This window comes from Gymnoscopelus microlampas (genome assembly GCF_963454915.1).
Source record: "Gymnoscopelus microlampas genome assembly, chromosome: 4".
NCBI lineage: Eukaryota > Metazoa > Chordata > Actinopteri > Myctophiformes > Myctophidae > Gymnoscopelus > Gymnoscopelus microlampas.
The window spans coordinates 56571691-56598019 of NC_139941.1; the positions used below are offsets into that span (position 1 = coordinate 56571691).

Below are 26329 nucleotides of genomic sequence, written 5' to 3' on the forward strand. Positions count from 1 at the left end.
GTGAGCTTGTAGATCGGCTATTTTCAAGCCTAGGTATAGAATAAGGTTAAAGTGCTAAAGTGGTTAATGTTTCATAATGTCATAATGTATATCTGAAAAGTAACTAGTAACTAAAGTTTTCAAATAATTGTAGTGGAGTAAAAGTATAATGTTTGCCTCTGAGATGTAGTGGAGTAGAAGTAGAAGTATTGGAAATTGTAAATAGTGTGTTTGGTGTGACCTTGTGGAAGTCAAAGTGACACAATGTGACACAATGTTTCTCCTTCTTTTATTGATATTCAAACCAAGCAAATGAAACCCACAATCTAACGGCTAAACTTCAAACCATTCATGGTCAGGGGTGCAGATCCCAGGGAGAAAGAGGGGACATGTCTGACACAATAAAGTATTTAGAAATAAATTATATCATTTAAAATACATATTTCAAGGTTTTGTTTTTTCTACCATGTGTCCTGATCATCAACAACTACCAAATAAATACATCCACAAGCTTCATCATCTTCATCATCATCACTTGTCCACAGAGCTGTTAACTAGTTTAATGAGTGAAGTTCAGCCAATATGAACGATAGAAACACAACAGTGGAGCTGAAAAACGGAAAGATAAATAATACTGACCAAGGAATATCTAAACTGTCTGAATTAGACACTTATTTTGTTCTTTACTTTAGTAAAGTTTGAACGACCTTTGTTATTGTTGACATTAGTTTATTTTATATATTGAACATGGATTTGGTTTATTTAATGCTAAATGTCAGACAAACTGTAATCATTGTGAACATTATTAGTTTGTTTAAAATCCAAGCGTTAACTCTATGTTGGTGATATTATTGATGTTCCCTCCAGAAAGTCATTTTTTTTGTGGTTCCCCCTTAAATTAAGATCTGCTTCCCTGCTCATGATTACATATTGCAAATGATTACATAATTATTACATATAAATTATTACTTAACATAAATGATTGCATGTCATCAGTGTTTCCCATTAATTTCCTAGACTATGGCAGCCCACCATTGTCTAATTTGGGTGGACCCATCACCCCAGACCCCTAGAGGGTCTAGGTCCACCCATCACCTCAGACCCCTAGAGGATCAGGTCCACCCATCACAGGGACTGATGTCATAATGATCGTAACACATTAATTATCACACATTATAAACGATTACATAATAAATGACTTTAACCTCACTAAAACTATGTCTACAAACCTAACCTTAACCCTAACCTCACCTCAAAACCACGTCGACCTGGGCGAAAAAGACTCCACAAGTCTCCACACTAATTATCGTTAGCCTTGGCTAGCCAATTAGCATTTTTAATTGTTTAAAAGACACATCTGTGAAAAAGGTTGATGATGTCATCATTGTGCCGCTGTTATGATTATTTAAAAGATTGATGATGTCATCATTGTGCTGCTGCTATGATTATTTAAAAGGTTGATGATGTCATCATTGTGCTGCTGTTATGATTATTTAAAAGGTTGATGATGTCATCATTGTGCTGCTGCTATGATTATTTAAAAGCTGAGTGGACACACATGTATTGCCTCCTCTCTCCGCCAGGGGCAGCGATGACTCTCTGCTTCTCTGAAAACACACCCAGGTGTTCTGTGAAAAGACAATAAACCAATAAGAATCAGAATGTATTAACTGTGTGAACATGTTAACACTTTAGAATAACCCTACCTTATAATAGTAAATTAATCATTCCCAAATGATTAGTTAATGTGTTATTCATGACTTGTTAAATGTTTGTTAGTGGTTAATGATTTAATGATTTACAACTATGCTATAAATAGTTAATAGATCATGAACAAGTTATTAGTAAACTAGTTAAAAACCTAACCACCCAGCAGCCTCCCTGCAACTACAGTAACCATCAAAGTAGAAACAACTCAGTCCATTCAAACAACATTTGACCAATACTTTGTCAATAGTGTATCTTAGTAGGAAGGGCAGCTCAGTTGGTAGAACACTCTCCTTTGGACCACAAGGTTCTGTCTTTGATCCTGATAGTGATGGAATGATCAGTGTTTTCAATGAACTGAATCATTGGGTTCAGTTCACTGACATGTTGTGTTCAATGAACTGAATCATTGGGTTCAGTTCACTGACATGTTGTGTTCAATGAACTGAATCATTGGGTTCAGTTCACTGACATGTTGTGTTCAATGAACTGAATCATTGGGTTCAGTTCACTGAAATGTTGTGTTCAATGAACTGAATCATTGGGTTCAGTTCACTGAAATGTTTATTTCAAATGATTGGTTCAGAGTTTGGCTGCATTGTGTCGTCTCTTCACTTGAACTGAACGTCCTCTCAGGCTATGGGATCTAGGGCCCTATCTTAAAATGTTTTTCAAAATAGTAAAAAATGGCAAAAAGGTGTAGGGGTAAGGCGGTGTGAGGGATAGGGCAACTAAACTCCTGTACCTTAACTTCCTCTCAGGCTATGGGATCTAAACTCATGTACCTTAACTTCCTCTCAGGCTATGGGATCTAAACTCATGTACCTTAACACCGTCTCAGGCTATGGGATCTAAACTCATGCAGGCTGTCACACTGCTGTCATGTAAAACATGTTCATTGATGATGAATGGTATACCCCCCCCCCCCCCCCCCCATGGTCAAACTACACAGTTTACCAAGAGGACCCCCCCCCCTCTCTGACTACATTGTCATCAGTGTTGTCTGATACAACAAATCATTTGATTATTAAATTTGATTATTAGATTCATTATTATGATAAATGAAGCAGAAGAAACATGATAATGTGTTGTGTGTTTTTTCACTTCTTACACAAGCATGTTGTTTTGTGTATGTTTCATAGTTTTATACACTTTTATACATTTTAATTAAAAAGGAAGAGGAAGTGAACCTGGGTGTGTGGGAGGAGTCTAAAGATCGTCATTGGTTGTCGGCACCAGAATACGACCTGATAGAAGAAGAAGAGAGACAGTTAAAACACACACATATAAATCCTATGTTTGTGTGTATTTCTCCATACAATGCATAAATGTACACACAATAACACAACAACATTAGGGTTCAGTCATTAGGGTCACATGTTGCATCAGAACTAATGTGAACATTTGACTCTTATTTAGGACTAAATGTAACACTGATGTATTAAAGCTAAATGTGACAACATAGAACACACTTTGACCTCTAACTAGGTTGTCTAAACTGGTCTAAACCGGTTAAGGTTCTAAACCAATATAAACCAGTTTAGGTTGTGGCTTTACATGTTTGTTTGCATTTCTGTGAGGGTTCCACATGTCATGTGATCCTCTGTTGATCTGACCTCATTTATTCCACTGGTAGTATAATAATGAATGAATGAATGAATGAATGAATGAATGAATGAATTATTTTATTTAAGTGTCATGCCACCTCGTGGCCCATCCCTCATGGGATTATATGACACCTTTTCAGACAGTTACAATATTCAAATAATATTTTCATATACTGGTTACCGGTATTGCTGATCATATACAACAAATACCGACCATGCAAATCAAAACAAAACATAACATGAATTACATGTCTCCTACTGGCTGTACAATGCTTTTTTCCTCATGTCCCAGGCTTTCTCCAAGTAGTTTGCCATTTTAAATACATCTTTTTCAAATAAGCGGTTAATAAGTTGTGTCATTGATGTCCAACATATCAGCATAGTTAACATTCTTAAACAACTCTTCACGGACCCTACAATAAAAAGGACAATACAAAACGAAATGATACTCATTTTCTATTTCATTTAGATCGCACATTTGGCAGATTCGTTCTTCTTCGTCCAACCCAACATAGCGACCCGTTTCGATACAAAGTGGCAGTATACCTCCTCTAATCTGAGCACAGAGTGATCTTCTTTTCTTTGGTAGGTTAAATAAAACATTGTTTTCTGTGTAATAAACATGTTTAATTTTTCGATATGAACGCAATTTTGGTTTACTCCAGATCTCTTCTACCCAAGTATGTTTGACCTTATCAAAAATCTTCTCATTTAGTGTTACAATATTAACTTTTTGTGATCTAAGAAACACATCTTCAGCTCCATATACATAGAACATATCACGTATGTCCTCTATCCAGGGTCCATTCTGTTGTTTGTCCCAGTTAAATACTTTCTTTGTTAATCTATTATCATTCATGTCAACCAATCTGTTCCACAACCTGGCGGTGCAGACCTTCCATCGGACCTCACTAGGTTCCCATCCCATATCTCCTGAGACAGCTGCCATTGGTGCATATTTATGTACACCCATGAAATATCGAAGTGCTCTGTTATGTACAGCTATACTCTTAGGGAATCTCCCATGACCCCATACCCCAGCCCCATAGTCAAGAACCGGGCAAACACAAGCCTGATAAAGTGTTGTATAGGTACGGAAACCAACATCTTTGAGTGCCTTGATTTTACCAATAACTCCTCCTAGTGCTCTGCCTGCAGACTCAGAGAGGACTGTGGAACCATGAACAAAATTCATATGCTCGTCAACATAAAAACCTAAATATTTATAAGAGTTTACAAAATTGATCTTTTTCTCACCAAAATAAAACTGATTGTTACTAATGGGAGTTAGAGAGCTTCTGAAATGTACCACATTTGTTTTCTTTTCATTTATGGACATCCTCCATTTTTTACACCACTCCTTAGTGTGACATAGCATTTTTTGCATATCATATTCATTTTCGGCCATTAAAAGAATATCATCTGCGTACAAAAGGATGCTCACTGCAACTTCCCCACATTGTACACCACAGTTTAGTGACTTAATTGTACATGCTAGATCGTTAATATAAACTGCGAATAAAGTGGGCGAGAGATTATCTCCTTGTTGAACTCCCAGGGGTGTTGGGAACCAATCTGAACAAAATTCATTTATTTTAACACAAGCTACAGGTGCGCTGTATAAGGATTGTAGTGATTTGTAAAACTTTCCATTCACTCCATATTCTAACAGTCTGCACCAGAGTAGGTCCCTATTAACAAAATCAAACGCTTTTTTGAAATCAATAAAACAAGTAAATGTGGGTTTCCTCTCAACTAGCCTGGTCCTTATTATTGTACATAGTGAATAAAGATGGTCAATGCAAGCTCTATTTTTGCGGAACCCATTTTGTTCATCTACGAGTAGGTGTCTTTCCTCTAGATGGAGCATTAGCCTGTCATTGAGTATAGAGGAGTATAGCTTATAGACTGTGCTCAACAGGCTGATCCCTCTATAATTAAGAGGCACCCTAGGATCATCACTTTTAAAAATAGGGTTTATAATGGATCTGAACCACACAGAAGGAATTTTGCCCATTTCAAAGCATTTCTTAAACAAAATAAGCAGAGTGTGAGATAGCATTTCAATAATTAATGAAACATGTTAATTAAACATGTTAATTAAACATGATAATTAAACATGTTAATTAAACATGTAGATTAAACATGTAATAAACATGTTAATTAAACATGCTAATAACCTCGTTTCTTCCACTGGAAGTAGATGAATCCAGACAGGAACAAGACCAGACCCAGAACCAGACCTGATGCTCCCATGGCCACCTTGTTCTTCACTGACTCTGACATGGAGAAATCTGACAATACAAATATTATATTATATTATATTATATTATATTATATTATATTATATTATATTGTATTGTATTGTATCATGTTATATTATATTCAGACCTTTATAATCGATGATTATCTGCAGACATTAGTAAACTAAGCTGATCGATGTTTTTACTTTCAGCAAAACAAATATACCTTCAGGTGCAAATAGAGAATAATCCTTTAACCCTTAAAACAGAGTGTAGTGTAACACATTACAGTAGAATACAGTAACTGACCCCAGTCCATCTTGATAGGCGCGGTCAGGCTGGGATGTTCCACCATGCATGTGATCTTCTCTCCTGATCTGTAACACACACACACACACACACACACACACACACACACACACACACACACACACACACACACACACACACACACACACACACACACACACACACAGGCACCATAGCATTAGACTGTTATAGGCAATAAGATAAGTTTATAATATATATTTTCATGATATTTAAAATAATCATGAAGTAGAATGTGTGTCCATGTGGATCTGCTCAGAGCTGAAGCGGCCCCTCCTCCCCGCCCGGTCTGGCAGTGAGTGAGCAGCTGTTAATTAGCACTAACATTAGGACAGATTGAGAAAGTAGCCGATCTACACGCTGAAACACACCGTGATTCAACACATTGATCCATTAGTCTTTTTTAATGTATAGTTTTTTGGAGAAAAAAAACTGTTGGACTATGTTTGTGTAGGAGCGTGAATGCCCCGCTGGGCTCTCCTCCGCTCTAGTGTTTATTGTGTATTCCACTATTCCCTCCCCAATGCAGGAAAAATAGGACGGCAAGAGGCAGAAGAAACTTAGTAACGAGATACACACGTAATAGCGTATTCCTGTGTGTGTATTCATGTATAACACGCTCGTGTGCAGGTCTCTGTGTGCGTTCATCATGCTTGCACGACGACGAGCTTGCTGAGTGGTTGTGTCTGGAGTGGACTGGTGATAAACATGGTCGGGACTCGGGAGGAATCGTGTGTGTGTGTGTGTGTGTGTGTGTGTGTGTGTGTGTGTGTGTGTGTGTGTGTGTGTGTGTGTGTGTGTGTGTGTGTGTGTGTGTGTGTGTGTGTGTGTGTTCGTGTGTTCGTGTGTGTGTGTGTGTGTGTGTGTGATTTAGTATTAGCCTACCAATTAATGGGCCATTTTCAGCAAGTGAGTAACACTTGTTTTATTTTTAAAGAATATATGTATAGTTGTCTGTTAGGTGTGTACCTGGGTGTGTACTCCAGGTAGGAGTGGTACTGGTAGTACCAGTCTCCATCAGACAGCTCGGCAAAGGAGAGACCAGAGGTCAAAGGTTCTTGACCTCTCCACCAGGTCACCAGGATCACTTTAGGATAGAAGTCGTAGCTGCTGCACCTCAGCATGTGAGTGTGTTCACCACGACGAGGGGGAGTCTCTGACTTCAGTCTCACTTTGGGCTCCACTGGATAAATAAGATTATTATTATTATCATTATCATTATCATTATTAGTATTATCATTACCAGTCAGAGGAACATGTCATTATCATTAATAATTATATATCATCCAAATGAGATCCAAATGATCCAGAAAGCTGAAAAACACTTGGTCTTCAACCAGCCAAAATGTTCACGTTTCCCGGCTCTCCCCAGTTCTCCTCTCCCTCCATTGGATCCCAGTTGCTGCCCTCACAGAGTACAAAACACTGATGTTGGCCTACAAAGCAACCAAAGGTATGACACCCCCATATCTTCAAGCCTGATCCAACCCTACAACCCCTCCCGCTCACTCATATCAGCTAACACAGGGAAACTGTCAGAATCTCCTCTAAAACACCCTGGACAACGCTCCACACGTCCTAGACTCTTCTCCCTTCTCTAAAACACCCTGGACAACGCTCCACACGTCCTAGACTCTTCTCTCTTCTCTAAAACACACTGGACAACGCTCCACACGTCCTAGACTCTTCTCCTTTCTCTAAAACACCCTGGACAACGCTCCACACGTCCTAGACTCTTCTCCCTTCTCTAAAACACCCTGGACAACGCTCCACACGTCTTAGACTCTTCTCCCTTCTCTAAAACACCCTGGACAACGCTCCACACGTCCTAGACTCTTTTCCCTTCTCTAAAACACACTGGACAACGCTCCACACGTCCTAGACTCTTCTCCCTTCTCTAAAACACCCTGGACAACGCTCCACACGTCCTAGACTCTTCTCCCTTCTCTAAAACACCCTGGACAACGCTCCACACGTCCTAGACTCTTCTCCCTTCTCTAAAACACCCTGGACAACGCTCCATACGTCCTAGACTCTTCTCCCTTCTCTAAAACACCCTGGACAAGTGCTTTACATGAACAAAAATAAACCAAGCAATAGCATTTCATGAAAATAGTATAAACAAACAAAACGACACAACACACATAATCCTGTAAAATATTACTAAAGTGATTAAAAACATACAAAACAAACTAGTAAAGACAATAATTAAATATAAAATCAGGGTAAATGAAGTGTATAGAGGTGTGTTTTAGCCTGCATGGTTCTTTTTAAAGTTCATTTAAAAACATTAATCCTGGTGTCTCTATTTTAGGAAGGTCATTATATGTAGGTGAAAACACTCAGAAATAGATCTATATGTTTCATTTATACTCTGTGTACGATGGTGACACCACATGTTGTGAGCTTGTAGATCTGCTATTTCCACTGTGTGACAGCGTGTTAGGATACAATATAAACTAGACGCGTCGCAATTGGCAATTGCAAAGTGTGGTTGCGCCGACGCCGGTCGGGACTCGAGCAATACGCCGGGAGGAATACCGTCGGAGACTGCGCCAATTACATTGTCACGTCACTCCTGAGATCGCTTGCGTTTCATTTTGAGAGGATTGATCCCCCAAAATGCATGTTTTTGCATCAAACGGTTACATTTTGTGCATTTGTGGCGCCCCCTATCGATCAAAGTGGAAAAGCTTTTGGGGATTGGTTTAGTATACCACCCTTGACATGTGATTCAATTTTGGGATTGACCGGACATTTCGTTCGTGATTTATGGCATTTTTGGTCAAACGGGCCCCTCCCGCTAACTTTGGAAGCCATTTACGGACGGACGGTACGGACTATCAAAATGGCGCTTGGATAGGTTTATCGTATGGGTCCATAGATCACGTGTACCGATTTTTGTGAGATTTGGAAAAAAAGTTGAGGAAAAGGAGCAAAAAGTGTGTTTTGAAGAAAATTCAAAATGGCGGAAAATCTATCCTGACGCAAATGTGCGTGGCCTATATGGGGAGATGCGTCGTGACCCAAGGAATCCAGGGAAAACGACATTTTGATTTTACGACCTACGGTTCAAGAGTTATAGGCCAAAAGGTAAAGTGGGCTGTTATAGCGCCACCATGTGGCCGACTGGTGTGATTATTTTCTTAATCATTTTGCAAAAAACTATTAACCTCCCCTCCAAGTCTTGTAACTGTAGCCCTTACGGTTTCCGAGAAAAAAATACTTGAATGGGAGTTTTTGCAATTCCCATTAAAGTGGATGGGGAAATTTAATGCATTAATAAATCAATATCAAAAAATCTATCCTGACGCAAATGGGTGTGGCCTATATGGGTCGTGACCCAAGGAATCCAGGGAAAAATAAATTTTGATTTTAGGACCTACGGTTCGAGAGTTACGGGCCAAAACGTGAAGGGGGCTGTTATAGCGCCACCATGAGGCCAAATGGTGTGATTATTTTTTTAATAATTTCGGATAATATTATGAACCTTTCCTCCAAATGTGGTAACTGTAGCTCTTACGGTTTCTGAGAAAAAAATACTTGAATGTGAATTTTTTCACTTTTACATTAAAGCGGATGGGGAAATTTAATGCACTAATAAATCAATATCAATTAAACTATTTAACCAATCTCTTACAATACAAGCGCACGATTCCCGATTTAGACGGTCATTTTGATATATGGCACAACATTAGGGGATAAAAACTGTGGGAGGAGATGCGGTCCAAAGTATTGTTTATCTATAAGTATAGAGTACTATAGTCTGGTTGCCCTGTTGGGCAACCACACTAATCAAGAGGATCTGAAATGTTTCTCAGAATATTAAGGAATGTTTTTTTGTTTTTTTTAAAGAGGGATAGGGAAATGGGGAGAGAGATGGGGGGAAGGGGGTGACACGCAGTAAAGGTCGTCGGGAACGGGAGTAGAATCCGCGACACGCTGTCAGGCTGGCATTGCCAGCCGTCACGCTACGACCCAGACCAAGGGATGTTTTATAATCATTATCAGATCAATATTAACACCATTAATCAGCTCTGAATAGAAAGATTTATTATGATGTCATGTTATAGTTTATGAGGTGATGAGTGTTGAGTGCTGCTCTGAGATCAGCTCACCTCTCTTGTTCAGAACAGAGGAGTAGTAGAGCTCAGTGTGGGGTTTGCAGATTGCCTCTCGTTGTGCTCTCCTCATAGCCAGTTCTCCAGGATCTTTATTCCAGCGCTCTGCGTTATACACACCAAGCTCAGTGTATCCAACCCACTGATCTACTCTACTGTCCCACCTGAGGATCTCATCACCATCGAAATTCATTGACCCTATGTACTGTATGTCCTTCAGCTCACTGGAGTTAAACACACAGCGTTGAGCCTCATAGTACACATATCCATCTGGAAATATACAATTAAAAATGTCATTAATGTTCAGTTTTATTATCATCTGTATAATATCAACACTAGGCTAAATGCCCCCTATAGGTCAAATATGTCACTACATAAAGTCTAAAATAGGTTTGTGTGTGTGTGTGTGTGTGTGTGTGTGTGTGTGTGTGTGTGTGTGTGTGTGTGTGTGTGCGTGCGTGCGTGCGTGCGTGCGTGCGTGCGTGCGTGCGTGCGTGCGTGCGTGTGTGCGCCACAGCCACAGAGTAATAGGAGGCAGGCAGGGCTACCAGCAGCCAGTGGTGTGGAAAAAAGTACTCAAATGTTTTACTTAAGTAAAAGTATCAATTCTATAACATAGAAATACTTTGTTACAAGTAAAAGTCCAGAATTCAAAATGTACTTGAGTAAAAGTACAAAAGTATTGGTATGAAAATATACTTAAAGTACCAAAAGTAAAAGTACCCATTGTGCAGAATGTCCCTTTCAATTTTTCAAATGTATGAAAATCATTTGAAAAGCCGATCTACAAGCTCACAATACATCGCATCACGACGCATTGTGAGCTTGTAGATCTGCTATTTTCAAATGGCCAAAATGCATAAAGGGCTGAAGTGGTTAATGTATGTTTTGTCTACAAAGTAACTAGTAACTAACGTTTTCGAATAAATGTAGTGGAGTAAAAGTACACTATTTGTATCAGAGATGTAGTGGAGTAGAAGTAAAAGTATTGAGAACTGGAAAGACTCAAGTAACGAACAAATACCTCAAACTTTTAACTTAAGTACTTAAGTACAGTACTTAAGTAAATCTACGCAGTTACTTTCCACCACTGCTAGCAGCCCATACACTGACTGTAACTCAGTGTGAGAGACGAGGGAGCGTCTTCAGGTGAATGGAACAAGTGATTAAGAACCATTGGAAGCTAATTAAATAACAATAGAATAGTTAATGAGTGGGCGGGGCCACCCAACCCCCTCCTCCCCAAAGCTACATTTACAGCAGGAAGCCACATGGGAGGAGCTTCACACAACTGATTCAGTTGTGTGTGTATATAGCCTACGTTAGTGTGTGTGTTCATGTATGTAAAACACTAGAAGTTCGGGCCGCTACGCGGCCCGAACGTCTAGCGTGACGCGTCGTTCACTTTGCAGTGCCACCTTACAGGCACCTCACAGTGTGAGAGAGAGTTTTGTGCTCTCCTAAATCCACGGCAGGCTTTGAAAGTATCCACTTCAGAAAGAGGTGACGTGCATCACCTCTCCAATGACCAAAACCCACTTTGTGATTACTCAGACCTGGTATGGCAGACCTGTGGGGAGTGTGCAGTGGTGTACAATGTGAAAAGATAGTTGAAATCGCAGGAGATGAAGTTAGCAGTTTATTTGTGTAAAGGGTCGTCGGCGTGGGTTGTGTTGAGGATGGAAGCCGTCGAACTGGTGCATCCTACCTATTTATAGGTAGGATGTGATGTCATGCTGTCGTGAGATTACGTCACACTGGCGTCAAATTGTATATATAGATACTATATAGTCTATGTTAGTGTATGTGTGTGTGTGTGTGTGTGTGTGTGTGTGTGTGTGTGTGTGTGTGTGTTCATGTATGTAAAACATACTATATAGTCTACGTTAGTGTGTGTGTTCATGTATGAAACACATACTATATAGCATACGTTAGTGTGTGTTCATGTATGTAAAACATATTATATAGCTTACGTTAGTGTGTCTCATGTATTCTCCCGCCTAGCGTACATGTGAAACTCAGAGGTCACTCATTATCACATGAAAAAGACTATTGAAGTCCACATTCTTGCTCCCCCCCCCCCCCCAGCCTCTCCTCCTGCATCTACATAGTTGTACCATCTACACCTCACCTACAGCTCAGGCTGTACAGAGCAGATACTAATATGCATAGATTTGTAAATTAAACATTAAAGCACCTTGAGCACATATTCATGTCATCTACCGCCCCCCCAAACCCAACCCCACCTTTCTCTCTGACCTGTCGGAATTCCTCACCCAGCTCTGTGCCATATCCCCATCTGTACTTCTGCTTGGTGACTTTAACATCCACACAGACAACATAAACTGCAAAATAGCATCCGACCTTCTGGAAACTCTGGCATTTTTCAACATTACACAACACATTGACTTCCCCACCCACAATAAAGGCCACACCTTGGACCTGGTCTGTTCCTCTGGCACCACCATCAGCCACATATCCGGCACCGACCTCACCTCCTCTGTGTCCGACCACTTGGCCATCACCTTCCATATGGACACCCCCTCCCCCCTCGAAAAGCAGAAGCGCACCATCACCTTCCGGAACCTAAAGTCCATAAGCTCATCTTCCCTCTCCACATCCCTCTCTAACACCATCTCCGATTCCACCTTCGCTCTGACAGTTTCCCCCACCGATCTGGTTAACATCTACAATAATTCACTCTCCTCCTGCCTAGACCAGCTTGCACCCACACAAACACGCTCTGTCTCCTTCACTCACACTGCCCCATGGTACTCAGATGAGTTACACCTTCTCAAAAAAAAGGGCCGTCAGCTTGAAAGGCTCTCCAAGAAAACTGGTCTCACCATTCACAAGGACATCTACTCACAACACCTGCAGCTCTACATAAACACCCTCAACTCCACCCGCTCTGCCTATTTTTCTGGAATCATCCAGTCCGGTAACCACAACCCCAAAGTCCTTTTCTCCACAATCAATAAACTCCTCAAACCCATGGACACCATATCACGCTCCTTCACTGTCGATAAATGCAATAACTTCCTCTCATTTTTCCATGACAAAATCGACTCCATCCATAACCAGCTGACCATCTCTCCCCCCCCGGACCTCAACCTCACCCCCCCTCCACTCCCCACTCACTCCTTCTCCACATTCCTCGCCATAACCCCATCTGACCTCTCCTCTGTTATAGTGAGCATGAAGTCCTCAACCTGCTCACTGGACCCCCTCCCCACTTCCCTCCTCAAGGACTGCCTCCTCACTCTCTCCCAACTCATCACCAAAACTGTCAACGCCTCTCTCTCCTCTGGTTCTGTCCCCGCTCCCCTAAAGCTTGCCGCAGTCACACCCATTTTAAAAAAACCTGGTCTCGACCCTGACTCCCCCAACAACTACCGGCCCATATCCAACCTACCTTTTCTGTCAAAAATCCTGGAACGCGTTGTCGCCACTCAAATCACCACATACCTTGAATCCAATAACCTCTTTGAAAATTTCCAATCCGGCTTCCGCTCCAAACACAGTACAGAGACTGCCCTCATCAAAGTCACCAACGACCTCCTGCTCTCCTGCGACTCTGGTTCTCTCAACATCCTCATCCTCCTTGACCTCAGTGCTGCCTTTGACACCATCAACCACTCCATACTCCTCTCACGCCTCAAAACCACCCTTGGAATCACCGGTACCGTCCTCTCCTGGTTCACATCCTACCTCTCCGACAGACATCATTTCATTTCTATCAATAACTCCAAATCCACCACAACCTCTGTTACCCACGGTGTCCCTCAGGGCTCAGTGCTTGGCCCCCTCCTGTTTATCCTGTACATCCTCCCCCTCGGACAAATCCTCCGCCACCACGGCCTCAGTTTCCACTGCTACGCGGACGACACACAGCTCTATCTCCCCTCCAAAACCATCACTGCCACCACCATCTCCACCCTCACCTCCTGTTTGACTGACATAAAGTCCTGGATGCAAAAAAACTTCCTTAAACTCAACTGCAATAAATCAGAAATTCTCATCATCGGACCAGATGCCCTCACCCGCCCCACTCATAACTTCTCCCTCAATATCGACGGCTGCACTGTCACCCCCTCCACCAAAGTCCGAAACCTTGGTGTCATCCTGGATCCCACCCTCTCATTCCAATCCCACGTCAATCACATCACAAAAACAGCCTTCTACCACCTCAGAAATATCGCCCGCCTCCGTCCCACTCTATCCCAAACTGCTGCAGAAACACTCATCCACGCATTCATCACTTCCAGACTCGACTACTGCAATAGTCTCCTATACGGTGCCACTGCAAAAAATATCAAAAAACTCCAATATGTCCAAAACTCTGCTGCCCGCCTCCTCACCAGAACCAGATCCAGAGACCACATCACCCCAGTACTCCATGACCTTCATTGGCTCCCAGTAAAACATAGAATAGACTTCAAAATACTCATCACCACCTACAAAGCCCTCAATAACCTGGCCCCCTGCTACCTCTCTGACCTCCTCCAACGCCACACTCCCTCCCGCTCCCTCAGGTCTGGCGACGCTAACCTCCTGGACTTCCCCAAAAAAACAAAAAAACACACCTGGGGTGACAGGGCATTTTCAGTTGCGGCCCCCACCCTTTGGAATCCACTCCCATCCCACATCAAAGCTGCCCCCACTCTTGCCGTTTTCAAAGCCTCCCTCAAAACCCACCTCTTTAGACTCGCCTTCCCTGCCCAGACCTAACCAAACCTCACTTTCGTCCTCTATGACAAGTCTTAGCCTTTTGTTTTAGCCTTTTAATGTTCTCTTTTCTTTTGTTTTCTTTTTTCTCCCAATAAAATTGTTTTTAAGCTGTTTTGTAAAGCGACTTTGGGTACCAGAAAAGCGCTATATAAGTCTGATGTATTATTATTATTATTATTATTATGTTTACTAAAAATACATATTATTTAGAAAATATGTCACCATAAAAAACATAAATGCTTAATATACATGCTTAACCCATTTAGCACAGCACTCAGTGTCATCATGAAAGTTCATGATGACACTGAAATCATGAAAGTTTGCGCAAATCTTTGAATATATATATACTTTTAAAGCAAACATTTGTAACTCAAATATTTGCTTCTGGGGATTCTACAAATGTCTTCTAAATCCTAACAGTTAAAAAAAAAACATGTTGCTATAATATCAGTGTTTCTCAAACTTTTTTCATGATCCCCCCCCCAAAAAATAGCAGATCTACAAGCTCACGCACTCTATGAGCTTGTAGATCTGCTATTTTTGAATAGCCAAAGAAATCTAAAATGACAGATATGTGTTCCCCGATTGAATGGGTTAAACATTTTCATTAATGTTAAATATATTCAACAGTTTTTGTGTTCATAGTATTCATGTACCTTTCACTGGTGGTTTCTTCAAGGCAGTGCGAATGGTGTCCAGCTGGCCTTTGCAGAACTGCTGCTGATCCACAGCTCCTGCATAAGCTGCTGGCCCCCAGGTGATATGATCTACAAACGGAGGCTGAGGCTCCACCCCCTTCCCTTTGTTGAAGTCTGCGTACTGCAACACTTCACCATCCAGTCCAACCATGTCCTCTTTATATGAGTCTTTAACTGTGTCTGAACAGCCAGTGAGTGCAATGTCCTCATGGAACACTGGAAATAAAACAAAGATGACATTAAATTCAACAACAATCATCATCATCATCATCATCATCATGTTAAACAGTCATATTTGGTTCTAAAGGTGAATATTAGAAGTATCTTCCTGTCAAACATTTTATTCAACAGATTTAAATGTTTTTATAATATTATGAAACAGATTCATAATGATTTATTTCAGGATGTGAACATAACATTATATAATATAATGTAATATAATATACAGTGATGGAAAAAGTACTCTAATGTTTTACCTAAGTAAAAGTATCAATACTGCAATGTAGAAAGTATAAGTCGAGAAATTTTAATTTACTTGAGTAAAAGTACAAAAGTATTGGTGTCAAAATATACTTAAAGTACCAAAAGCAGAAAATACTCATTATGCAGAATATCCCATTTCACAAGTTTTCAAATGTGTACAAATCTTTTGAAAATAGCAGATCTACAAGCTCACAATGTGTTGTGATGCGACGCATTGTGAGCTTGCAGATCTGCTATTTTCTAATGGTTTAAATGTATATAGGGCTGAAGTGTATGTTTTGTAATCAAAATCTACAAAGTAACTAGTAACTAAAGTTATTACAGCGTAAGTTCCAGAATGGGACTTACTATGGGATATCATCGCCCTCTAGCGATGCCACAGAGCAAACACATCGATCTCCCGACCAACAATCCTCCCGTATGATTGGTAAAGGGTTGGTGTGACGTAAAAAAACGGCGACCGGTTGTAGTATAAATACTCTTACGTCATCAGCGCTCGACCTCTTCTTCTACTCTGCAGTGACTGCTTGCACTCGGAGCTGAACGAAACATCTGAGAAACTTAGCGAATTCCAACACAACAATCCTTCACGGGTGCTTTCGTGATAAAATAAGTTTCTGTTATAACTCCCGAGTTTTTCAACTTTATTTCGACTTTCCTATCCTCTCTGTTTTCGAGCCACGAGCGGCTAAGCTAGTGCTAGGCTAGGCTATCCTTGGATTCCACCAGGGTGGTCGCGTGCCTGTCTCAGGACAGGATAGCGAGTTCCTGGCTTGCGTGAGGTCCATGCGCCTGCGGAGCTAGGTCACGTACAGGACTTGCATGCAAGCTGCCGGACTCATGGCCTCGGCCGGGAGCCTGATTCAGCTTGGCAGGCTGAACATGAGACCTTTTCAGAGGGGGATGCAGTCTCTCAGGATACCGCTTCCATGGGCTCTCAAAAGGTGATAGTGTCAGTACAGTACGTGTCGTCACTCCAACGATGGACGCAGGTGACCTTCTTGTCCTTGTGTGTCAAGATAGGCGCCGTAGCGTCCGGGAAAGTGATTACCACAGACGCCAGTCTCTCAGGTTGGGGGGCTGTTCACGAAGGCTACTCAGCCCGAGGTGTGTGGGACTCTTCCCGGAAGAGAGCACACATCAACTACCTTGAGCTGCTGGGGGTCTTCCTGGCTCTCAAACAATCGAGAGCCGCATCGGAGGGTGTCAGGTTCTGGTCAGAACGGACAAACACCGCAACGATGTGATATGTCAACAAACAAGGAGGATTGGGTTCCCTTGTGTTGGACAGACTGGCCAGCGTAATGTCGCTATGGAGCGTACAACGCTTGGCACAGTTGCGCGCCATTCACGTGCGGGGCCGCCTGAACAGCGGGGCGGACCTGCTGTCCAGGGGGGGGGGGCACGGTGCGGGAAATGGTCGATCTGCTAGAGGGCAGTGGATCTCATCTGGGCCCGGTTCGGCCAGGCACAGATCGATCTGTTCGCATCCAGAGAGAACGCGAAGTGCCAGTGCTTCTTTTCGCTCAGGATGGAGAGCCAGTCTCTGGGAATAGACGCTCTAGCTCACGCTTGGCTAAGCGTACTGCTTTACGCTTTTCCACCCCTGGAGCTGACCCGCCCGACTCTGGTTCGGATCAGGAATCAGGGGGCGAGGTTTCTGGCCACTATACAGGGGGTTAGGGCAATGTCCACCAGAAGTCAGTATGACACTAGGTGGACTATGTTCGAGACTTGGTGCCTGGAACAGTCTCCTCAGGTGGAGGCTTCCCAGACATCGGTGGTGGCCGTTCTGACTTATCTGCGAGACAGACTAGATCAGGGTTTGGCTTCTCCACTATAAAGGTGTACTTGGCTGCCATTCCCGCGTGCCATGAAGGTTACCATGGCGACTCGGTGGGCAAGCACCCGTTGTTGTGCCGTTTCTGGACGGTGCCAAGCGGGCTAGGCCAGTTGACAGACCTTTGTTCCTAAAATGGGACCTGGCCCTAGTGCTGACGGCACTGTGCAGGCCTCCACTTGAGCCTCTTGAGACTGCGTGCTGGCGCATTGTTAGTCTCAAGACGACGATCCTTTGGCCCCTTGCACGGCATAACGTGTGGGCAACATGCAAGCGCTCTCTGTGAGTGAGGATTGCATGCGGTTCTCGGACGATGGCCAGAGGGTTTTGTTGAAACCCAATTTGGCATATGTGTCCAAACCCGGTGTGGTCGCCAGAGCTCCTGTGGAGCTGGGGGCTTTTCGCCCTCCACCGTTTGCCTCGGCAAGGGATAAACGGTTGTTTTTTCTCTGTCCGGTGAGAGCCTTGAGGCTCTACTGTCAGATGACGGCAACTGGTCGTGTGTCGCCTCAGCTTTTCGTCTCCTACGGCCGAGGTCGTAGGGCGCCGGTGGCTAAACCGATTCTGTCCAGTTGGAGTGTGGAGGCGATTCGGTTGGCATATGTGAGTAGTGGCACTGCGTTCCCAGTGGGACTGAGGGCGCATTCTACTCGGAGGGTGTCTGCATCATGGGCCCTTTACAAGGGGTGTCGCTGCAGGACATATGCTTGGCTGCCAACTGGTCGTCACCATTGACATTTGTGTCTTTCTACAGCTTGGAAGTGGCGGCATCTGAGATGGCGCATGCGGTCCTGGGTGTAGTGGCTGCGCCAAGGTAGGTTGGGAACGCAGGGCCTTAGGGCATGCGTTTTTCGACACCTTTACGCAGTGGTTGGGTCAGGCATACCGGTGACGAGACGGGCCTAGGGGCTGGGTCTCTCTGTATGGTCCTGGATAAGCCTTCCTTGCCCTCTCGGGACCTGATAGACAAGGTCCTGGGAGGAGGAGGCCTTGGTTTCCCTACCACATCTAGTCAGACTGGAGTTGTCTGGACTGGTGGTTAGGGACAGGACTTAAAGTCTGTCAAGGTCTTGCCTTTAAATCCTCCTGTTCCATGGTCCTGTGGGGTCATGGGCTGCCTGGTGGCCAAGGTCAGGTCGGGGACGTGACCTGTGGCCTTGGGTGGTGTTGGGTGGGGTTGGTGGAACTGTGGGCTCCCCCGGGGGACGTGTATGTGTCCCATAGTAAGTCCCATTCTGGAACTTACGCTATAATAACCCTAGGTTACAACTGTAACCCAGGTTTTATTAGTAATGTAAGAATGGGACTTACGTTAGAACCCCCTCTGAGTGCAATCTAGCATGCAGAGTAGAAGGTTCCGAGGTCGAGCGCTGATGACGTAAGAGTATTTATACTACAACCGGTCGCCGTTTTTTTACGTCACACTAACCCTTTACCAATCATCCGGGAGGATTGTTGCTCGGGAGATCGATGTGTTTGCTCTGTGGCATCGCTAGAGTGCGATGATATCCCATAGTAAGTCCCATTCTTACATTACTAATAAAACCTGGGTTACAGTTGTAACCTAGGGTTTTCAAATAATTGTAGTGGAGTAAAGTATAATATTTGCCTCTGAAATGCAGTGGAGTAGAAGTAAAAATACTGAAAATTGTTTCATCACTTGATTTTCCTAAATAAAGAATATGATATTGACTGACAGGTTGAAATGACTGCTGAAGTGTACTGGAAGGCTTGCAGCAGGCAGACATAGATTGGTGAAGCAATAGGTGGCGCCGCACTGCTCCGGGCGCCTGGGTTTGGATCCGCCCTTCGAGACCATGGATTGCGTTCGTTCTTTCAGTCTAGGCTGAGGGAGACTGAGGGAGGCGTGAAGAGGCTTTTGGACACAGAGAGGCTTTTGGACACAAAGAGGCTTTTGGACACCTTTGGGCCCTTTGGGCTCTTAGGTTTTTGCGGCTTCTTCTCCTGCACCTTATTCAGATGTTAAACAGTCATGGCTCCACATGGATGAAGGTAAAAAAATTACTTAAATTAAAAAAGGGAAATTTCTCTATTTTGAGATGAAACCTATTGTTGTTTATTAATAATTATCATAACTATAAATAATACATAATATATTAATAATTGGTATTATACATTTTTGGAACTACCACATTTAGACTGGCCTGTATTTCAGGCTGAATGAGATCTAAATGGAACCTCCTTTTTAATCTAAATTCTAAATGAGTTTAGGACAAGCCTAAATTAAGGCATTTGTAAATCTGACCAGACAGACATGAAACATTCCTAGATTTCATTTCTATTTGTATTTTGTATTGTTAAATACACATCTGTAATCCCACTATGAACTGAGCAAATAAAGAGAAGCTTTTAATCTTCCAAAGAGCCTCATTTTCTGAGTTAGTGCTATAAAGATAAATAGACTAGGTTTCTTCTGAAGGACATCACCTGATACATTACTGATATAATACACACCTCATTCAGGTAGAGATCTGTAGTTGATGCAATGTTTGATGCAATGACTTGTTTTGCAATGACTTTATGCTATGATTATGTGCAGTGGTTTTGCATGATGGTATAAATGTAAATATGGTTTGCATGGTTTGGCTCTCTATCCCTGTGTCACTAGACTTATAGGACCAATAGAAAAATTCCAAGTTGTAGGCATAGGATGTGAGTGAGTTTTGATAGGATGAGCATCAGTGCATTTCTCTAGACGGAGGAGTAGGACAGGTTGGTTCATTAGAGTCTTTTGAGTATTTTAACTGGTACAAGTGACATATAAGTGGACACTGAACGGTTGGTGGTCAAGTTGACATTTCTTCTGAAGCAGGCCAGTAGATTAAAGAGGTCCCTCTGTCCTCTGCTCTTCTTATAACTGTGATATCTCCAGGTCCATATTGTGTCTTAAGTCAGGGACTGGACTACTGGGGGAGGTTTAGTTGTTAAGGGGTCTACGGATGGTGACCAGACTTAGACAAGAAATTAGCCGTAAATTCCCTGAAGGCCACAGGCCTGCTAACGGGGTCGAGTTTACTCTGAAATCACCATGGTGACATTGGCCGGGTTTCCCGAAGAGCTCGTGCGTAGAGCATCGTCGCAGGTCCGACGACGGGTCTAATGTGTGACGTCACATGCTTCGCAGTACCATAGCAGGCACGTAGATTTCAGGTCATGCGTGGCCGTACGCAGCTTGCGCAAGCGTCTCCTACACAGCTGGGACTCGGCCAAACCTACGCTCTACCCTCATTAGTAGCAGGTGGTTGTGCCCCTGCGTGCCATCTAAACTGGCTGCGTGTGTGGTAAAAGTACATTCGTGAGACAGAATGCGCGCAGCATACTCCCCGCCCACAGTAGGAGGGGAGTACTGTCCTACGAAGCATTTTGTAACTGAGCTACGCGGCCCGAACGTCTAGCGTGACGCGTCGTTCACTTTGCAGTGCCACCTTACAGGCACCTCACAGTGTGAGAGAGAGTTTTGTGCTCTCCTAAATCCACGGCAGGCTTTGAAAGTACCCACTTCAGAAAAAGGTGACGTGCATCACCTCTCCAATGACCAAAACCCACTATGGAAGCCGTCGAACTGGTGCGATCTGACGGCATCCTAGAATTTATAGGTAGGATGTGATGTCATATACCGTCTCATCGTGATGTCAGATTACGTCACACTGGCGTGATGTCAGATTACGTCACACTGGCCACATACAACGTACGTACATACTGACAACCGACATGGCGCAGGATTCAAATTGTATATACAAGAAGCTCGGCCGAGCGTCTAGCCCTTCGGGTTGCCGAGGGTCTAGTCGGGGACCGGCCTACACAGGAACGATGTAAATAGGGAATGAATGCTCCACCCTTTAAATCAAACCCCATTATACCTGTTGTCATAGGACCCGTTTTGGCCATCTGTTTGCCTGTGTCCATTTATGCCCATCTGTGTGTGCATTTATGCCCATATATGGAGCTATCTGTGTCTGTGATATATGGACATCTCTGTATGTGTCTGGGTGTGTCCCTTTTATGCCCGTATATGGAGATCTCTGTGTCTGTCTGTGTCCATTCATGCCCATTATCCTAAAGGAGTTCGCTATAAACAATGTTGTCAGTAATGCCCTTGTCATTATCCACAATGAAAACTTTTACAGCGCTGGCTCTCTTTCCTCTAGAGAAGGCTGTGTAGAGTTGGCCATGAGCGAACACAGGTTTAGGCAAGTAGATGCCAACTCGTTCATTCTCTTGGCCCTGACCCTTATTGATTGTAAAAGAGAATGCTAAGCGGATAGGGAACTGTCGTCTAATGAAGGTGAAGGGAAGCTCACCTCTGTCATAGTGAGGTATTCTTGGTAGGAAGATTGTTTCACCCCTGTTTGTGTCTACTGCAATCTCACACTCAATGACTCTGTCCATCATTTGCATTACCACCATTCTGGTGCCATTCTTGAGAGTGCGGTCAGGACCTGATTGCAGGTTTCTAAGCAGCTTGACTGGTGCGCCTACTTTCAATTTGAGGTTATGATCAGGGATTCAACATAACACTGGCATTGATGAATCTGGAGATCTCATCCCTGTCTTCAATATCGAGAGTGCCAACATCAACTCCTTTATGGACGTATTTGTACAGGTACTTGATGGTACGGAAGGAGCCAACAAATTCAACATTGATGTGGCATTTATATTTAAGTAGGACCCAAGCGTTGTAAGGAACGACCCACCTGCTGTCAAACAGAAAGTCATTCTTCTTATGGGTGTGACCGACAATGGGCCGTCTGTACTCTGGGTAGCCATGACCATCATGAGGCAGTCGTGTGTTGGCACAGAAGTTTTTAGGGAATTTCTTAGTACAGATACCATTGACCATGCAGGGGCTGTTAGGGTAGGCCGGGCCACAGGGTCCATGTAGCATGAATCGACACACCAGCTCATACAGCTCTGGCTCCTTTTGTTTGTCAGGTATGTCTGCTCTAATTATTTGATCAATGTCATCGACAGTCAAAATCTCATGTAGGAGTAGCAGTATGTGGGCATGTTTCAGTCCTCTCATCTGTCCTTCAATAGTGTGTATTCTAGCCTTCATCTTCCCAAAGACGCCGAGCTTTGTGTCGTGGAGGAGCTCATCCAAACTCCTTTTGAAAACTTTGTTAACAATGTCTGGTCTGTCAGTGGGCTGCTGTCCTGGAAAGATGTTACTCAGTACACCTTCACTCCTTGCGTTTGACGTCATGGTAATGAAGAGGTCAAACCTTCTATATCTGGCTGCTATGGCAAGGGCATCTTGAAAGCGCTTGAATTGGTATCTGGGGCTACCAGTGTGTGAGCCTGGAAGAATTATCTGTTGACCAATCCTGGTGGCCTCAGTCTGTCCTGGCTGTGCTTGCTGTGCAGTTAGGGCATCATCCAGACCTGAATACTGGTGGGCCCTGTACTTGTCTTGTTGTTCCCTACTCCTGTAGAATTTCATCCGGCAACTTTCAATTTTGGAGTATTGATCACAGAAGTATTCTTGAGTAAGTCTCCCTGACTTCAGAAGGGTGTTGAAATAATTAGTTCTTTGTTGTAGATGGAATCTGAAGAACTCCTGAAGAGTGACTTTGCCTCTGGCTGAATTTGCATTAACCTTGAGGATGGGATTGTCGATGCTGAAGCCAGCATCTCCATATGGCAAGATCAAGGGATAGGCAGCTGGGTCATACATAGGGTGGAGTGAATTGATATGTGTAGTTTGTCTGTGATTAGGTGCATCAGCTGGAGTTCTGTACAGAACAATGTCTCGAGGTTGTGTCTGGTCTCCTGGTGCAAAAATAACAACGTCAGGGACATCAGGAACACTGTCTCCTCCTCCGTCTGCTCCTCCTGTCTGGCCAGCAGATGTTGACTGTCCCATCTGATCCCCTGTCATAGTTTTATGCCCATATATGGAGATCTCTGTATCTGGTTGTCTGTGTCCCTTTATGCCCATAATGGAGATCTCTGTATCTGTCTGTGCCTTCGACTGTGTTGCAGACACAGTGCCGGTTCCCCCTTTAATGCAAACCCCATTATACCTGTTGTCATTGGACCCGTTTTGACTTTATTATGGAGATCTCTGGATCTGTCTGTTTGTTTCCCTTTCATGCCCATATATGGGGATCTATGTATCTGTTTGTATGTGTCCTTTTATGCCCATATATGGCATATATCTCTGTCGCTTTTTGTTTGTTTCTTCTTTAAGCAGAATATGCAGCCTGCATAAATCTGCATCATTCAAGTCATCATCCCAGTCCCACGCTTTGTTGCTCTTTTCTTTTTTGTAGCGGGAGAGTTCAGCTTGAGTTTTTTTGGAGAACTTGTTTTTTGTTGGTCTTGTGCTGTTGATTTAGCTTGTCTTATGTTTGTCTCCCCCGTCTGCACCTCATCCAACTCAGATCTTGACTGATCCTTGTTTTCCTCAGTAAAAGCAGCACAGTTAATTAATTCTTCATCACCGATCTCATCAAAAAAACTGTCTCCTCCTCTGTCTGCTCCTCCTGTCTTCCCACCAGATGTTGACTGTTCCATCTTCTCCCCAGGAACACTGTCTCCTCCTCCGTCTGCTCCTCCTGTCTGGCCAGCAGATGTTGACTGTCCCATCTGATCCCCAGCAACAGCATTATTAGCTTTCCATTTCGCATCCCAATCGAGTTTTGTAATTCTTTGGTTCATTTTTCTTTTTTCCTGCTCCAGTTTTTGTATATAAAGAAGGACTTGAGTCGATGTCTTGAAGGCCTGCTCCTGCAATTCCTTCCGGCTTTCCATGAACTTGCACTGATAATTTAGAAGTACCAAGTTGTTACGAATTATTTCTCCTTCACCGGGGTTTAGCTTTGGTAGCTTTTCTGGAGTACTCATTTTTCGCTTATAGACTATATGCAGAGGTCTGTCAAGAGTGCTGGACTTAGCTTAGAAGCCGGCTTATATACTTTCATCTGACACGTATGCCACGTGATGTCAGAGCCCTTTATGGTGTGATGTCACAGCTTAGAAGCCGGCTTATATACTTTCATCTGACACGTATGCCACGTGATGTCAGAGCCCTTTATGGTGTGATGTCACAATGAGTCAGCGCTTGCGCGAGAAGTGATTGGCAGGTGAGATTGACCACCCGGAAGTAAATTTGGAGCAGACACTTTATGACACTTTATGATTATTTTAAAATGAGGCACATGTGAAGGTTGTAAATTAAGTAGAATTACTTATATACTTTTGCATGAGTGATTTTTGTAGCAAGTTGGGAGGGAAATGGAGCAGTGCTTTGGCCGTGAGTTGTTCCTTAGTGGTTGAGGTTCCAAAGGCGCGCACGGCTCTCTGATTGTATTGTTGGGATATATATATATATATATATATATATATATATATATATATATATATATATATATATATATATATATATATATATATATATATATATATATATATATATATATATATATATATTACGGCCGGGCCGGTGCGTAACGTGCCCCCAAAAAAAACAGACATAGCCTACAAGCTGTCAACGCACTGCGATATGCCGTGTCGATAGCTTGCAGATCTGTTCTTTTGGGTAGGGCGAGTGGCTGCAGTGCTTCGTCCTCTATGCATGAACCCGAAGTTTACAAATCGTACTCTCACGGATGATCCGATCATCTAATAAAAATATTAAGCACATGCCAAGTTAACTAAAGGTATATAAATGATGCTGAGCTAAATATGTTTCCTTAATTTCGAAGTTTTATAGTTAAACGTTATGATGAAAGTGCAGTTCCTCTCACAAAGTGACAGCTGTTGCGCTCGCCATGTTTATGAATGGTTAAAACATCTTTTGAAAATAGCAGATCTACAAGCTCACAACGTGTCACAAGCTTGTAGATCTGCTCAAAAGTTTTTATGCATAGTAGACTTGGGAAATGGGACGTTCTGAGATCGAACCCAAGGCTCCCACTCGCCAGCCCAACGCCTTACCAGTCATGCCAATAAGACTGAGCCGGATAGTTAGGTCTTTTGCACGCCACTAAATTTGAGTGTGGGGCTACACAGCGCAGCTGTTCCTCCTAACAGCCACTCGCCCCAAAATAACAGATCTGCAAGCTATCAACACGGCATGTCGCAGTGTGTTTGTTGTATATATGTCTGTTTTTTTGGGGAGGCGTCGCCCGTTACGCGCCGTTATATATATATATATATATTCCTAAACTTTCCTAAAGTAAATTCCCCCCATTGGTGCTAAAAGCTGTCAATCATGCAGGGGGACGCCCCCTCTATCCTCTGAATTTTTTTGAACGGCGAACAATGGCCGCAGTGTTCATTTAAGATCATTGAAATGTGTCACCTTAAAATGCATTTTAATACATTACAGAATGTACCTATAAAAATGTAAGTGTCAAATTCATATAAAGGTAAGTTAGATAAAGGTGCGACTTTATCTTAGTATTTTTGCAAAATCCTGTATATATAGATATATGTATGCAAAGGGTGTTTAAACTATAGTAGGATAGCACTACGTAGTTGACGTAGGCTTTACGTAGGCTACGTCCAGGATCTCTTCACGTGCATGCTGTCTCACGAATGTAGTTTTAGCACAGACGAAACGGAACCT

The 26329-nt window shown here is 43.0% G+C and overlaps 1 protein-coding gene across 1 annotated transcript in view; it reads right to left on the bottom strand.

Moving 5' to 3' along the window:
- Positions 1–265: 265 nt before the first annotated feature.
- Positions 266–26329, bottom strand: part of LOC311044505 (H-2 class II histocompatibility antigen, E-S beta chain-like) — a 108665-nt gene continuing 82601 nt past the window's right edge. The window contains exons 5-8 of the mRNA XM_084056144.1: positions 5846–5913; positions 5474–5587; positions 2877–2933; positions 266–1607 (exon numbers count right to left, since the gene is read on the bottom strand). Of these exons, the coding sequence (XP_083912270.1) occupies positions 2896–2933; positions 5474–5587; positions 5846–5913 (220 nt within the window). The 3' untranslated portion in view covers positions 266–1607; positions 2877–2895. The remainder of the gene's footprint in view (positions 1608–2876; positions 2934–5473; positions 5588–5845; positions 5914–26329) is intronic.